Raw genomic sequence first — 15846 nt, forward strand, 5'->3', positions numbered from 1 at the left:
CCCATGGTGTTTATACTTGTGTACTATTTTTTGTACAGATGAACGTGGTACCTTCAGGCATTTGGAAATTGCTCCCAAGGATGAACCAGACTTGTGGAGGCACCGAGTTCGAAGGTAGGCCTTGAAATACATCCACAGGTACACCTCCAATTGATTCAAATTATGTCAATTAGCCTGTCAGAAGCTTCTAAAGCCATGACATCATTTTCTGGAATTTTCCAAGCTGTTTAAAGGCACAGTCAACTTCGTGTATGTAAACTTCTGACCCACTGGAGTTGTGATACAGTGAATTATAGGTGAAATAATCTGTCTGTAAACAATTGTTGGAAAAATTACTTGTGTCATGGACAAAGTAGATGTCCTAACCAACTTGCCAAAACTATAGTTTGTTAACAAGAAATTTGTGGAGTGGTTGAAAAACTAGTTTTAATGACTCCAACCTAAGTTTATGTAAACTTCCGACTTCAACTGTATTTGTGCGAACCAATGCGTGCTATTGCTGGAGAATTTTGAAAATCGAGAGACTTGGTACATCATAACTTCATGTACAGTGGGGAGAACAAGTATTTGATACACTGCCGATTTTGCAGGTTTTCCTACTTACAAAGCATGTAGAGGTCTGTAATTTTTATCATAGGTACACTTCAACTGTGAGAGACGGAATCTAAAACAAAAATCCAGAAAATCACATTGTATGATTTTTAAGTAATTAATTTGCATTTTATTGCATGACATAAGTATTTGATCACCTACCAACCAGTAAGAATTCCGGCTCTCACAGACCTGTTCGTTTTTCTTTAAGAAGCCCTCCTGTTCTCCACTCATTACCTGTATTAACTGCACCTGTTTGAACTCGTTACCTGTATAAAAGACACCTGTCCACACACTCAATCAAACAGACTCCAACCTCTCCACAATGGCCAAGACCAGAGAGCTGTGTAAGGACATCAGGGATAAAATTGTAGACCTGCACAAGGCTGGGATGGGCTACAGGACAATAGGCAAGCAGCTTTGTGAGAAGGCAACAACTGTTGGCGCAATTATTAGAAAATGGAAGAAGTTCAAGATGACGGTCAATCACCCTCGGTCTGGGGCTCCATGCAAGATCTCACCTCGTGGGGCATCAATGATCATGAGGAAGGTGAGGGATCAGCCCAGAACTACACGGCAGGACCTGGTCAATTACCTGAAGACAGCTGGGACCACAGTCTCAAAGAAAACCATTAGTAACACACTACGCCGTCATGGATTAAAATCCTGCAGCGCACGCAAGGTCCCCCTGCTCAAGCCAGCGCATGTCCAGGCCCGTCTGAAGTTTGCCAATGACCATCTGGATGATCCAGAGGAGGAATGGGAGAAGGTCATGTGGTCTGATGAGACAAAAATAGAGCTTTTTGGTCTAAACTCCACTCGCCTTGTTTGGAGGAAGAAGAAGGATGAGTACAACCCCAAGAACACCATCCCAACCGTGAAGCATGGAGGTGGAAACATCATTCTTTGGGGATGCTTTTCTGCAAAGGGGACAGGACGACTGCACCGTATTGAGGGGAGGATGGATGGGGCCATGTATCGCGAGATCTTGGCCAACAACCTCCTTCCCTCAGTAAGAGCATTGAAGATGGGTCGTGGCTGGGTCTTCCAGCATGACAACGACCCGAAACACACAGCCAGGGCAACTAAGGAGTGGCACCGTAAGAAGCATCTATTTTGTCTCATCAGACCACATGACCTTCTCCCATTCCTCCTCTGGATCATCCAGATGGTCATTGGCAAACTTCAGACGGGCCTGGACATGCGCTGGCTTGAGCAGTGGGACCTTGCGTGCGCTGCAGGATTTTAATCCATGACGGCGTAGTGTGTTACTAATGGTTTTCTTTGAGACTGTGGTCCCAGCTGTCTTCAGGTAATTGACCAGGTCCTGCCGTGTAGTTCTGGGCTGATCCCTCACCTTCCTCATGATCATTGATGCCCCACGAGGTGAGATCTTGCATGGAGCCCCAGACCGAGGGTGATTGACCGTCATCTTGAACTTCTTCCATTTTCTAACAATTGCGCCAACAGTTGTTGCCTTCTCACCAAGCTGCTTGCCTATTGTCCTGTAGCCCATTCCAGCCTTGTGCAGGTCTACAATTTTATCCCTGATGTCCTTACACAGCTCTCTGGTCTTGGCCATTGTGGTGAGGTTGGAGTCTGTCTGTTTGAGTGTGTGGACAGGTGTCTTTTAAACAGGTAACGAGTTCAAACAGGTGCAGTTAATACAGGTAATGAGTGGAGAACAGGAGGGCTTCTTAAAGAAAAACGAACAGGTCTGTGAGAGCCGGAATTCTTACTGGTTGGTAGGTGATCAAATACTTATGTCATGCAATAAAATGCATATTAATTATTTAAAAATCATACATTGTGATTTTCTGGATTTTTGTTTTAGATTCCATCTCTCACAGTTGAAGTGTACCTATGATAAATATTACAGACCTCTACATGCTTTGTAAGTAGGAAAACCTGCAATATCGGCAGTGTATCAAATACTTGTTCTCCCCACTGTACATCACCACCACAGAAGGTCTTCCATAACCCCTCCCTGTTTACAGTGTCAAAAGTATTGGTGAGGTTGATAAACATGCAGTAGAGGTTCATGTTTTGCTGAATATATATTTGTTGCATTTGCTTGATGGTAAATATCCCTCTCCCATTAATTTAAGAAATTCCGGAAACCTTGCATAGTTCTGTCCAATGCTTGATTAAATTCTGGGGGCAGACGTGTTCCACAAGATACTAGAACGAGGAGCGGAAGCAGGATGGTAGCTCCACCCCCCTTTTTTGCAAGTGACTGGCAAGTATATGGCCAAATGTACCCTCCCCTTCCGAAATTCGAAAGATGACAACACCTGCGAAATAATGATTTGTCCAAATGATCAATGACAAAAACTCTGCTTACCGGAACAAAGTTCCCCGTTAGTCGTCTCATCCCACACGTGCATCTATCTGTGAAAGATTATTCTCCCATTTACTTTTCTGAATCTATCTCACGCGAACCTGAGTTACAATAAATAATCACATCGCTTTTGGGGTCCTGGTTGAGTCTCTTGATTTTCAGCTTCTCTGGCGCTAGCACAAACTGGCTAGCACGGATATACACTGATTATACAAAACATTAAGAACACCTGCTCTTTCCATGACATAGACAGACCAGGTGAATCCAGCTAAAAGCTATCATCCCTTATTGATCTCACTTGTTAAATCCACTTCAATCAATGTAGATGAAGGGGAGGAGACAGGTTAAAGAAGGATTGTTAAGCCTTGACACAATTGAGACATGGACTCTGTGTGCCAGTCAAAGGGTGAATGGGTAAGACAAACAATTAAGTGCCTTTGAACAGGGTATGGTTATACAGTGGGGGAAAAAGTATTTAGTCAGCCACCAATTGTGCATGTTCTCCCACTTAAAAAGATGAGAGAGGCCTGTAATTTTCATCATAGGTACACGTCAACTATGACAGACAAATTGAGAAAAAAAATCCAGAAAATCACATTGTAGGATTTTTTATGAATTTATTTGCAAATTATGGTGGAAAATAAGTATTTGGTCAACTACAAACAAGCAAGATTTCTGGCTCTCACAGACCTGTAATTTCTTCTTTAAGAGGCTCCTCTGTCCTCCACTCGTTACCTGTATTAATGGCACCTGTTTGAACTGACACCTATAAAAGACACCTGTCCACAACCTCAAACAGTCACACTCCAAACTCCACTATGGCCAAGACCAAAGAGCTGTCAAAGGACACCAGAAACAAAATTGTAGACCTGCACCAGGCTGGGAAGACTGAATCTGCAATAGGTAAGCAGCTTGGTTTGAAGAAATCAACTGTGGGAGCAATTATTAGGAAATGGAAGACATACAAGACCACTGATAATCTCCCTCGATCTGGGGCTCCATGCAAGATCTCACCCCGTGGGGTCAAAATGATCACAAGAACGGTGAGCAAAAATCCCAGAACCACACGGGGGGACCTAGTGAATGACCTGCAGAGAGCTGGGACCAAAGTAACAAAGCCTACCATCAGTAACACACTACGCCGCCAGGGACTCAAATCCTGCAGTGCCAGACGTGTCCCCCTGCTTAAGCCAGTACATGTCCAGGCCGGTCTGAAGTTTGCTAGAGTGCATTTGGATGATCCAGAAGAGGATTGGGAGAATGTCATATGGTCAGATGAAACCAAAATAGAACTTTTTGGTAAAAACTCAACTTGTTGTGTTTGGAGGACAAAGAATGCTGAGTTGCATCCAAAGAACACCATACCTACTGTGAAGCATGGGGGTGGAAACATCATGCTTTGGGGCTGTTTTTCTGCAAAGGGACCAGGACGACTGATCCGTGTAAAGGAAATAATTAATGGGGCCATGTATCGTGAGATTTTGAGTGAAAACCTCCTTCCATCAGCAAGGGCATTGAAGATGAAACGTGGCTGGGTCTTTCAGCATGACAATGATCCCAAACACACCACCCGGGCAACGAAGGAGTGGCTTCGTAAGAAGCATTTCAAGGTCCTGGAGTGGCCTAGCCAGTCTCCAGATCTCAACCCCATAGAAAATCTTTGGAGGGAGTTGAAAGTCCGTGTTGCCCAGCGACAGCCCCAAAACATCACTGCTCTAGAGGAGATCTGCATGGAGGAATGGGCCAAAATACCAGCAACAGTGTGTGAAAACCTTGTGAAGACTTACAGAAAACGTTTGACCTGTGTCATTGCCAACAAAGGGTATATAACAAAGTATTGAGAAACTTTTGTTATTGACCAAATACTTATTTTTCACCATAATTTGCAAATAAATTCATAAAAAATCCTACAATGTGATTTTCTGGATTTTTTTTCTCATTTTGTCTGTCATAGTTGACGTTTACCTATGATGAAAATTACAGGCCTCTCTCATCTTTTTAAGTGGGAGAACTTGCACAATTGGTGGCTAACTAAATACTTTTTTTCCCCACTGTAGGTGCCAGGCGCATCGGTTTGTGTCAAGAACTGCAACGCTGTTGGGTTTTTCATCAAGCCAACTATGGGAAACATTGGAGTCAACATGGGCCAGCATCCCTGTGAAACGCTTTCGACACCTTGTAGAGTCTATGCCCCGATAAATTGAGGCTGTTCTGAGGGCAAAAGAGGCAGGGTGCAACTCAATATTAGAAAGGTGTTCCTAATGTTTGGTATACTCAGTGTAGGGTGACAGTGCAAAAGCGGCTATTCTTAAAACGTTTTTTAAAAATAGCTTACTGGTGCTATCACTTTGTTCATTAATTTCTCGCATGATTCTTCAGACTGTTGAACTCCTTCTGAGAGGCATCTTTCAAAAGTCTCATAAGCCTCATCCATAGTTTGACCAATGGACTTGATCTCCTCCTTGAGCTTCTGTTCCAGAACCTGGCACACCTCTTCTTTGCTGTCTGTCTGAAATCCAAACTCAATATAATACACTGATTCACATGATAGGAGTATGTTAACTGAGATAAATACTTTTGTTCTGCTGAAAGTCAATACCATGTTGCTGCTTTTGGCTGCTTGTATCAGAGAGAGTATCCCATAGGCTCCAGAAACATAATCTGAAGTCTTTGTGCGACGATCGTTGAGATTTCTGAGAAATTCCTGAAGTTTGGGTATTTCTGAAACATAAGTTAAAAACAAGAGATTTATTTCTACATTTGGTTGGTGTCAGTGTTCTTCGATGCTATGAGAATAGCTTAGCATGCTGTATGTATACACATTACCCACAATATTTGATAGAAAACATAAACCTGCATTATTGACTATAATATGGTCCAGGTTACACTTGGAGTTGTTCTTGACTAGGACATATTGCATGTTTAAATTTGCCAGATAAGACAGGTCATATTGAAATAGGTATGGTGCTTAAGTGAAGTTTGTTGCTATGTAAAGCAGTTTACAACAATATAATACACACAAATAATCCCAAAAAAAGCATAGGCATATAAATACAGGACACAATTGTCTCTATGTCGTAGAATCAAAAAACACGTTCAGTTATCGTACCTGTCTCTTCTTGTTGCAAATGCTTTTCCTTTTGGTATTCCTTGGAACTCACAGTAAACACCTGAAGGAAATCCTTTCCCCCACTGAAGTGTTTCTGAAAGGTGTTTATGAGACAATGACAGCCAATTCAATTAAGTCCACACACTGACATTTTGCAAGCTCTAAAAATGTATTTTCATTGTGCTCATGCAAGCTGTTGTGCTTCAACTAATTTAAAATAATCAAATACATTTTGAAGATTTTGAAGAATATGACTGACAAATTAGAATAAATGTCTTACCTTATTATAAATAAAAATATGTACCTATTACTCAGTTGTTTGTTTTGTATATTAGACAACAAAAATGTCTGAAAAGCTCTGGTGTTCAATGTAGTCTTGCTCTCATGTAATTCCATGAAATTCCTAAATCTTCACCACTACAAAATACAGTATGAGCATGTTGACATGTCACAGAAGATTCATTTATGTCAGATGTAACTTACCTTAACTTCTTTTTGTTTGTTGAATTTGTCCCTCACTTGCTTCTTGGTTGTTTCATTTCTGCGCAAAATACAGGTACGTGCATCAGCCTTTTGATTCTCCTCAATGTCGTCTGTCTTGGTGCAGATGAAACTGATGCTTCGACATTCTCCACCAGGTCCAAACAGGCTCACGGTGCTGTCTAAAATCTCCCAAGATTCCTTTTCTGAAGTTGCTCTTGCAATGTCGCTCACAATCCACACAGCAGAGCAGTTTCCAACAAACTGAAGAAGTGTAACATTAACTTAAAACTTAAAATATGTTTAATCAATTGTAGATAACTATAAATAAACTAAAATACATAGATATAGCCTTCCATTTGGCCCTGTACCTGTGATGTTGATCTAACACCAACCAAATTAGAAGTTGCATGAATACAATTCTAAACAGAATATGGAATCATCATCAATAAGAATTGTAAATAATTACCGATTTCCACATCTCATCTCTGCTCTTGTTGCAGTCTCCATTGCCTGGAAGATCAACCAGCACAACATGCTCCAGCAGGTCTTTGGAGTTTGGCACCTTGATGGTTATACACTTCACAAGCGGCCAATACTGTCTTTTAAATGTATCACTCTGTGTGTCACTCCGTGTGTAACAAGTTATCTTTTCAGAGAGTTCTTCAGCCTGCAATTGTAATAAAGCATCATTACATGCATTGATGAAAAAACAACATTATTTTCTCCAAAATAACACTTTGACAAAGATCAAATAGCCTAAAAGATGTAGTTCAATTTTTTCCTGCAATCGCTTTCAAAAGTGAATTTGTTGCGGCAAACTTCGAGCAAGTTTGTGGCAAATTTGCTGCAAACTAAATAGTGTGCCTCAAAATGTTGCCAGAAGTTTGCAAATGTTTGCCACTAGTGGTGAGTCTGTGGCAAACCTTTGGCCAAAATAATATTTATTCCCACTAGCGGCAAACAGTTTACTGGAAGCCGCTTCTGGTGAACACGAGTTCCAAGACCAGTAACCATTGACGACCAATCAGGGGGATTAGTAAAATCTGTTGGAAAATGGAAATCATGCTATCTAGCTAGCTACCTACCAAAGTTGTCCGGTGAGTGTCTAACTTATTACTTAAACTTCCTAATAAACTTTACAATTGTGTTAGCTAATTGATGCCTAGTTAGCAATGTCATGTTTTATGTGATAGAGTGAAACACATTATGTTGATACCAGTTTTAAAAACTGTCAGCGCCACTGACTGGCTAGTGCTTAGCTAGCTGGCCAGCGCTTAGCTAGCAAACGTTGGCTATTATATTTTTTCACAATTAATGTGATAGCTAGCTAGCTAACTAATGATATGCCTAAACACATATTTGTAGGTGAATACGTTGCTGTCTTTTAATACCAATATGCATGTCAAAATGCTAGTGTCACTGTTCATTAGCATGTTACCTATCACAACAGCTAAGGTAGCAACAATATGAGCTGACTTGATATCAAAGCAAGACTTCACTTTTGCAGATGGATACCCTTCCCCTATATGTGGTGTTGGAGGAGGATTCATCAACACCCTGGAAAGATGTTTGTGGTGCACTCACTCATAACACTTTTGTTGAGGGATAAATGAGTGTATCATCTTCAAGCTTGTTACAGGCTTTGGTTTTTCCATTAATGTTTTGAGGTTGGACTTCAGCGCGTTAGCGCGTAAGGCGCACTGATTGGTGTCACCTCGTTAGTCAGTATGTGTTACACCTGTGCTGGTTGCCATATCTTTAGTGGGAAAATGTTTCAGCTGTGCTGGCCCAGGTGCTATTTAAGAGTTGCTGGCCCAGTGTTCCAGTTGAGTTGAGAGATGTGTAGGGTCAACACCTTTAGTTGGCTCTTCCTATTTGATTTATAGAAAAATATTCATTTTGTAAATGTCATATTTCCGTTTTTTATTTGTAATACATTTGCAAAAAAAATTTAAAAATGTATTCCTTTGTCATTATAGGGAATCGTGTATAGATTGATGGGAAAAAAACAATTTTATAAATGTTATAATAATGCTGTAACGCAATTTTTTTGGGAAAAAGTCAAGGGGACCTGAATACTTTCCGAAGGCACTGTAGATGTAGCTACTGTACATAAAAATACTAAATAAGCAATTTATTTGCGAAATATCTGGTCTTTGCTCTTATCTTCATTAGCATGCTGACCTCAAGTTATATTGGATTTATTTTTATCTGTTAAGAAATTGCATACATGTTTAGTACATTTAGTAATTTTAGTATGTTTAGTTTTTTGTTAGAAGCAACTTAATTTCAAGTAAAATATTATTTGGTTTACATAGATAAAACATTTCAATGTTAACACACAGTAACCAAAAATCTAATTTGCATATTTATACTGTGTTTGCAGCAAACAGTTGAATTTTTGCCACAAGTTTCCCAGAATTGTTTGCCAGAAGTTCACAAGTCGCTGCGAATTTGCCGCAGTAGTTTACCACAAAACTAATCTGCATGTGAAAATATGAGCTTGCTGCAAATTTGCGCCAAATTGGACAAAGGTTTGCCACAACTGTTTGCCAGAAGCCAGTTTTTTTGGTAAGGGAATAAATACATGATTTAATATAATTTCCAATCAGATGTGGTTGCCTTCCTAAAATGATTGTTTAACAAATGATTTTCACCAAAGCACACTATCTTCACAGAAGTAAACTAGCATGACAGTAACTTACTGTGTCACATAGAAATATTTTCTTGACTGATAAACGGAACTCTGGAATTTCTCTGAAGTGCTTCCTGTCCATTAGTTCTTCTAAGGTTGCCCCACGTCCATCTTTTCCATACAAAGCTGATATCTTTTCATCGTCGTCGTCATCCCTTTCCTGGTCTTCATCATTTCCATCCTTGCAAGATCTGTCTCTGAAGATGGACCACAGCTCCTCTTTCCATTCCTAATAGAACATGTTAAACCATTACAAATGTGTAATACATACTCTCTCCTTAAATCTTCATTTGAAAGCTAAGTCCTGTGTTATGAAACCACCTAGCCACCCAAATGGTGACCAGTATACAAATAGGAAACAAAAGGCGGTATGCCAAAACTAAAGATTTACACACAAGAAACGTGGGAAGGCCCACATGGCCCAAGAGGCTACAGTCCAGCGTTACGCCAATCTCCTGCCCTCACCGATTGCCCACACCAACACTTAAAGTGAAAGTTGCACATTAATTCACAAAACTAACAGAGTCATAGTATTCCACCAAAGAGTCTTATACTCACGATATGATAACATACATTTAAAAACTGACTGTAATTGTCCAATATGTTTAGATTTTTGGTGATATAAACAAAAAAAATGTAATCCCGAAGCTGACGTCTATCGGATTTCAAAAGTAGGATACACCTGAGCATCCTCCACCTGATCATAACTCCACTGGAGGAAGCAATTGAGGAGAGGAGCAAACTCCTTTGTTTACCTATTAACAAATGTACACCCCTACATATGGCGACCACATACAGTGGGGAGAACAAGTATTTGATACACTGCCTATTTTGCAGGTTTTCCTACAAAGCATGTAGAGGTCTGTAATGTTTATCATAGGTACATTTCAACTGTGAGAGACGGAATCTAAAACAAAAATCCAGAAAATCACATTGTATGATTTTTAAGTAATTAATTTGCATTTTATTGCATGACATAAGTATTTGATCACCTACCAACCAGTAAGAATTCCGGCTCTCACAGACCTGTTACTTTTTCTTTAAGAAGCCCCCCTGTTCTCAACTCATTACTTGTATTAACTGCACCTGTTTGAACTCGTTACCTGTATAAAAGACACCTGTCCACACACTCAATCAAACAGACTCCAACCTCTCCACAATGGCCAAGACCAGAGAGTTGTGTAAGGACATCAGGGATAAAATTGTAGACCTGCACAAGGTTGGGATGGGCTACAGGACAATAGGCAAGCAGCTTGGTGAGAAGGCAACAACTGTTGGCGCAATTATTAGAAAATGGAAGAAGTTCAAGATGACGGTCAATCACCCTCGGTCTGGGGCTCCATGCAAGATCTCGGCGGCAGGTAGCTTAGTGGGTAAGAGCGTTGTGCCAGTAACCGAAAGGTCGCTGGTTCTAATCCCCGAGCCGGCTAGGTGAAAAATCTGTCGATGTGCCCTTGAGCAAGGCACTTAACCCTAATTGCTCCTGTAAGTCGCTCTGGATAAGAGCGTCTGCTAAATGACTAAAAATGTAAATGTAAAAATCTCACCGCGTGGGGCATCAATGATCATGAGGAAGGTGAGGGATCAGCCCAGAACTACACAGCAGGACCTGGTCAATGACCTGAAGAGAGCTGGGACCACAGTCTCAAAGAAAACCATTAGTAACACACTACGCCGTCATGGATTAAAATCCTGCAGCGCACGCAAGGTCCCCCTGCTCAAGCCAGCGCATGTCCAGGCCCGTCTGAAGTTTGCCAATGACCATCTGGATGATCCAGAGGAGGAATGGGAGAAGGTCATGTGGTCTGATGAGACAAAAAAATAGCTTTTTGGTCTAAACTCCACTCGCCGTGTTTGGAGGAAGAAGAAGGATGAGTACAACCCCAAGAACACCATCCCAACCGTGTAGCATGGAGATGGAAACATCATTCTTTGGGGATGCTTTTCTGCAAAGGGGACAGGACGACTGCACCGTATTGAGGGGAGGATGGATGGGGCCATGTATCGCAAGATCTTGGCCAACAACCTCCTTCCCTCAGTAAGAGCATTGAAGATGGGTTGTGGCTGGGTCTTCCAGCATGACAACGACCCGAAACACACAGCCAGGGCAACTAAGGAGTGGCTCCGTAAGAAGCATCTCAAGGTCCTGGAGTGGCCTAGCCAGTCTCCAGACCTGAACCCAATAGAAAATCTTTGGAGGGAGCTGAAAGTCCGTATTGCCCAGCGACAGCCCCGAAACCTGAAGGATCTGGAGAAGGTATGGAGGAGTGGGCCAAAATCCCTGCTGCAGTGTGTTCAAACCTGGTCAAGACCTACAGGAAACGTATGATCTCTGTAATTGCAAACAAAGGTTTCTGTACCAAATATTAAGTTCTGCTTTTCTGATGTATCAAATACTTATGTCATGCAAATTAATTACTTAAAAATCATACGATGTGATTTTCTGGATTTTTGTTTTAGATTCCGTCTCTCACAGTTGAAGTGTACCTATGATAATAATTACAGACCTCTACATGCTTTGTAAGTAGGAAAACCTGCAAAATCGGCAGTGTATCAAATACTTGTTCTCCCCACTGTATGTATGCATTCTCATCACCAGCTCCACAAACCCTGCTGGCTTACTATCTGCAACATACTATCACCCTGTATCCTCTATTCTGGAAGAGGATGATTAATGTGACTTGCTTCATCAGTCGTATTCTTAATTTTTGTCATATTTTTGACTAATGGCTGATTGCTTCTATCTAGTGGGCTGGGTGGTAGCCTAGCAGTTAAGAGGTTGGGCCAGTAACCAAAAGGTTGCTGGTTCGAATCCCCGAACTGACTAAGTGAAATGTGCCCTTGAGCAAGGCACTTAACCCTAATTGCTCATGTAAGTCAGTCTGGATAAGAGCGTCTGCTAAATAACTAAAATATAAACATTTAAAATCTAGCACATGGCGCGTGGCAATTGCCTGCAATTCACACATCATGTGTAGATGCCGTTGATTAGCACAATCTGTGCTCGCTCCCTCTTTCCCACCCAAAATGAGTCTGTAGATGAACGTTGCCGCGTGAAACCAGGTGGTAGGCAACATCAGCGCTGTGTAGCGCACGGCCATTTCGCCGGTGACTTCACCTCCTCATGATGTCAGTATCTTCCAAAACTGAGATTTGAGAAAGGAATCAAGGGTGCGTAACAGTTTTCCTTGGGTTGGGTTTAGATTTCAAACCTGCCCACGGCTGGCAGCACCCAAATAATCATTGATTCAGAGCACAGCTGCAAGTGACCCGATCGTAGCATCAATCATCATACCACCCGCCCTTTTCTGTACAGACCGCAAAGCTAACCAATTGAGGCATTAGCACACAGAATCTCAGGACTTATTTGATGGACATTACATGAGACAAGAAACTAGACATACATCGTAGGCAATGTTTTGTTGAAAGAACAAGACTTCCTCGTTATTTCAAACATCCTCACATTTGTGAGCTAACGTTAGCATCACAAACACAACAGTCATCAAAGATACCATAGAAAGGAGGAAATTCGCTCAGTGCTTGGGATTCTTGACCAATCATGTTTAAGTTGTCATGCTGCATCACGCGGTTGGTATGGTGTATGTTTGGGATAGTTCAACTACAGTGGCTAAAGAGGAACACACAACGATAGGCTATAGCGAACATACCACACCCACATCCAACCGCACCCCCAAGACAGCTCTCGCTCATGGTTTCTCAATGAGCAGTTGAAAAAACGAGGCTAAATCAGTGAGTTCAGCCCCTCATTAAGACATCCTTATGCTTGGCATGACTATATGGGCAGAGCAAACCGGATATGCCCTTAAATATTTTTATGTGCAACCTGGAATTGAAATTTAAAAGGACCAGTGCATCTAACAAGAAAACCCCCCTCAAATCTGTGCCGTTTGCGAGCAATGTTAGGCTACATTGTATCATTGTTTCTTCTTTTAAATTAATGGAAGGTGTCAATTGGGTCAATGAAGTTACCTTGATATGTTTCAAAGAAGCCTTTCATTAATTGTACTGTTCATCATGACACCACTTCCAAAACATTGTGAGATTAGGATATAAACAGATGAAACAGATGCTGTTACCTCCTCTGTCATGAACTCAATCTCTGCGATGTATTTTGAGTCCGAGTCTGTCATATTGGCCTCCACCTGAATCATGACCGAGGTGCACGCCCCTTGGTTTCCGGAGGGCAGCAATTTCGTTTCACCCAAGATGGTGTTAATCAAGAAGCTCTTACCAGCTCCAGTCTTCCCAAAAACACCCACTATCTCTTTTTTGTCTTTCTCCAACGTTTGGATTTTACCTCTGTTAGAAATGAAAGACGAAAACAATTAAAGCAATTTAGTGGCCTGTACGCGTCTCTCTCCATGTGTTTTCTCTCCACCATTTAAAAATGCATACCTGAGGAAGTCAATGACTTTTGTAGAAGGCAGATCATCAAGTTTGCTTTTGACACGTTGCATGATCTTCTTCACCTCTGTCTTGGTTTCAATTTCTGGCAGAGTTAAACACAGGTCACCAACCAATTATAATGTTGTTGCGTCAACGTGTTTATAAAGGTGGAAAAGATATTACATGGAAAAAATTTGGAATGTAGAGTGGCATTCAGATCTGCTATATCATAAACTGAGAACCTTTTTCTGTGTGTAAAGTCAAAGGAGTACTTAGTCAGCCACCAATTGTGCAAGTTCTCCCACTTAAAAAGATGAGAGAGGCCTGTAATTTTCATCATAGGTACACGTCAACTATGACAGACAAAATGAGGGGAAAAAAATCCAGATAATCACATTGTAGGATTTTTAATGAATTTATTTGCAAATTATGGTGGAAAATAAGTATTTGGTCAATAACAAAAGTTTCTCAATACTTTGTTATATACCCTTTGTTGGCAATGACACAGGTCAAACGTTTTCTGTAAGTCTTCACAAGGTTTTCACACACTGTTGCTGGTATTTTGGCCCATTCCTCCATGCAGATCTCCTCTAGAGCAGTGATGTTTTGGGGCGATCGCTGGGCAACACAGACTTTCAACTCCCTGGCTAGGCCACTCCAGGACTGGCTAGGCCACTCCAGGACCTTGAAATGCTTCTTACGAAGCCACTCCTTCGTTGCCCGGGCAGTGTGTTTGGGATCATTGTCATGCTGAAAGACCCAGCCACGTTTAATCTTCAATGCCCTTGCTGATGGAAGGAGGTTTTCACTCAGAATCTCATGATACATGGCCCCATTCATTCTTTCCTTTACACGGATCAGTCGTCCTGGTCCCTTTGCAGAAAACAGCCCCAAAGCATGATGTTTCCACCCCAATGCTTCACAGTAGGTATGGTGTTCTTTGGATGCAACTCAGCATTCTTTGTCCTCCAAACACGACAAGTTGAGTTTTTACCAAAAAGTTCTATTTTGGTTTCATCTGACCATATGACATTCTCCCAATCCTCTTCTGGATCATCCAAATGCACTCTAGCAAACTTCAGACGGGCCTGGACATGTACTGGCTTAAGCAGGGGGACACGTCTGGCACTGCAGGATTTGAGTCCCTGGCGGCGTAGTGTGTTACTGATGGTAGGCTTTGTTACTTTGTCCCAGCTCTCTGCAGGTCATTCACTAGGTCCCCCCATGTGGTTCTGGGATTTTTGCTCACCGTTCTTGTGATCATTTTGACCCCACGGGGTGAGATCTTGCGTGGAGCCCCAGATCGAGGGAGATTATCAGTGGTCTTGTATGTCTTCCATTTCCTAATAATTGCTCCCACAGTTGATTTCTTCAGACCAAGCTGCTTACCTATTGCAGATTCAGTCTTCCCAGCCTGGTGCAGGTCTACAATTTTGTTTCTGGTGTCCTTTGACAGCTCTTTGGTCTTGGCCATAGTGGAGTTTGGAGTGTGACTGTTTGAGGTTGTGGACAGGTGTCTTTTATACTGATAACAAGTTCAAACAGGTGCCATTAATACAGGTAACGAGTGGAGGACAGAGGAGCCTCTTAAATAAGAAGTTACAGGTCTGTGAGAGCCAGAAATCTTGCTTGTTTGTAGGTGACCAAATACTTATTTTCCACCATAATTTGCAAATAAATTCATAAAAAATCCTACAATGTGATTTTCTGGAAAAAAAAATCTCAATTTGTCTGTCATAGTTGACGTGTACCTATGATGAAAATTACAGGCCTCTCTCATCTTTTTAAGTGGGAGAACTTGCACAATTGGTGGCTGACTAAATACTTTTTTTCCCCACTGTACAGTATTTACTACTCTTAGAGAGATGGCTACAAGAGCAGAGCACTGGAATCTATACCACCACTTTTGAGGTCTGAAAACTGACAAACTTCGATTTTAGAGTGAACTGTAATTGTAGCTTGTCCTACCGTGCAACATGCAAACAGTAAACAGTGAACTGTCAGTCATGTACATTTCTAGGATTCTCAATTAGGAATGTCTACAATACATGATCTTAAATGGTTTCCAATTAAAAGAGAGTTTCTTAAAATGATTGTGGTCCATATAAACACCATCCACCTACCAAATGTTTCAGTTATGGATGCAGCACCACGTTGTCGTTTCTTTGTTTGTTTGTTTGCATGGGTCTCATCAGATTTCCTTTTGCCTGGAAACAATTG

At 41.4% G+C, this 15846-nt stretch overlaps 1 protein-coding gene across 3 annotated transcripts in view; it reads right to left on the reverse strand.

The window, feature by feature from the left end:
- The window catches only part of LOC311103440 (nuclear GTPase SLIP-GC-like), a 50781-nt gene that overhangs the window by 12862 nt on the left and 22073 nt on the right, over positions 1-15846 (reverse strand). For all 3 annotated transcript variants that reach the window (XM_084145009.1, XM_084145010.1, XM_084145008.1), the window contains 9 exons: positions 15750-15833; positions 13636-13729; positions 13317-13539; positions 9230-9448; positions 6991-7191; positions 6525-6785; positions 6042-6135; positions 5532-5653; positions 5268-5441 (listed from right to left, as the gene is read on the reverse strand). In XM_084145009.1, the coding sequence (XP_084001135.1) occupies positions 5268-5441; positions 5532-5653; positions 6042-6135; positions 6525-6785; positions 6991-7191; positions 9230-9448; positions 13317-13539; positions 13636-13729; positions 15750-15833 (1472 nt within the window). The remainder of the gene's footprint in view (positions 1-5267; positions 5442-5531; positions 5654-6041; positions 6136-6524; positions 6786-6990; positions 7192-9229; positions 9449-13316; positions 13540-13635; positions 13730-15749; positions 15834-15846) is intronic.

The sequence above is a fragment of the Coregonus lavaretus genome (genome assembly GCF_964263955.1).
Source record: "Coregonus lavaretus genome assembly, chromosome: 28".
Classification (NCBI taxonomy): domain Eukaryota; kingdom Metazoa; phylum Chordata; class Actinopteri; order Salmoniformes; family Salmonidae; genus Coregonus; species Coregonus lavaretus.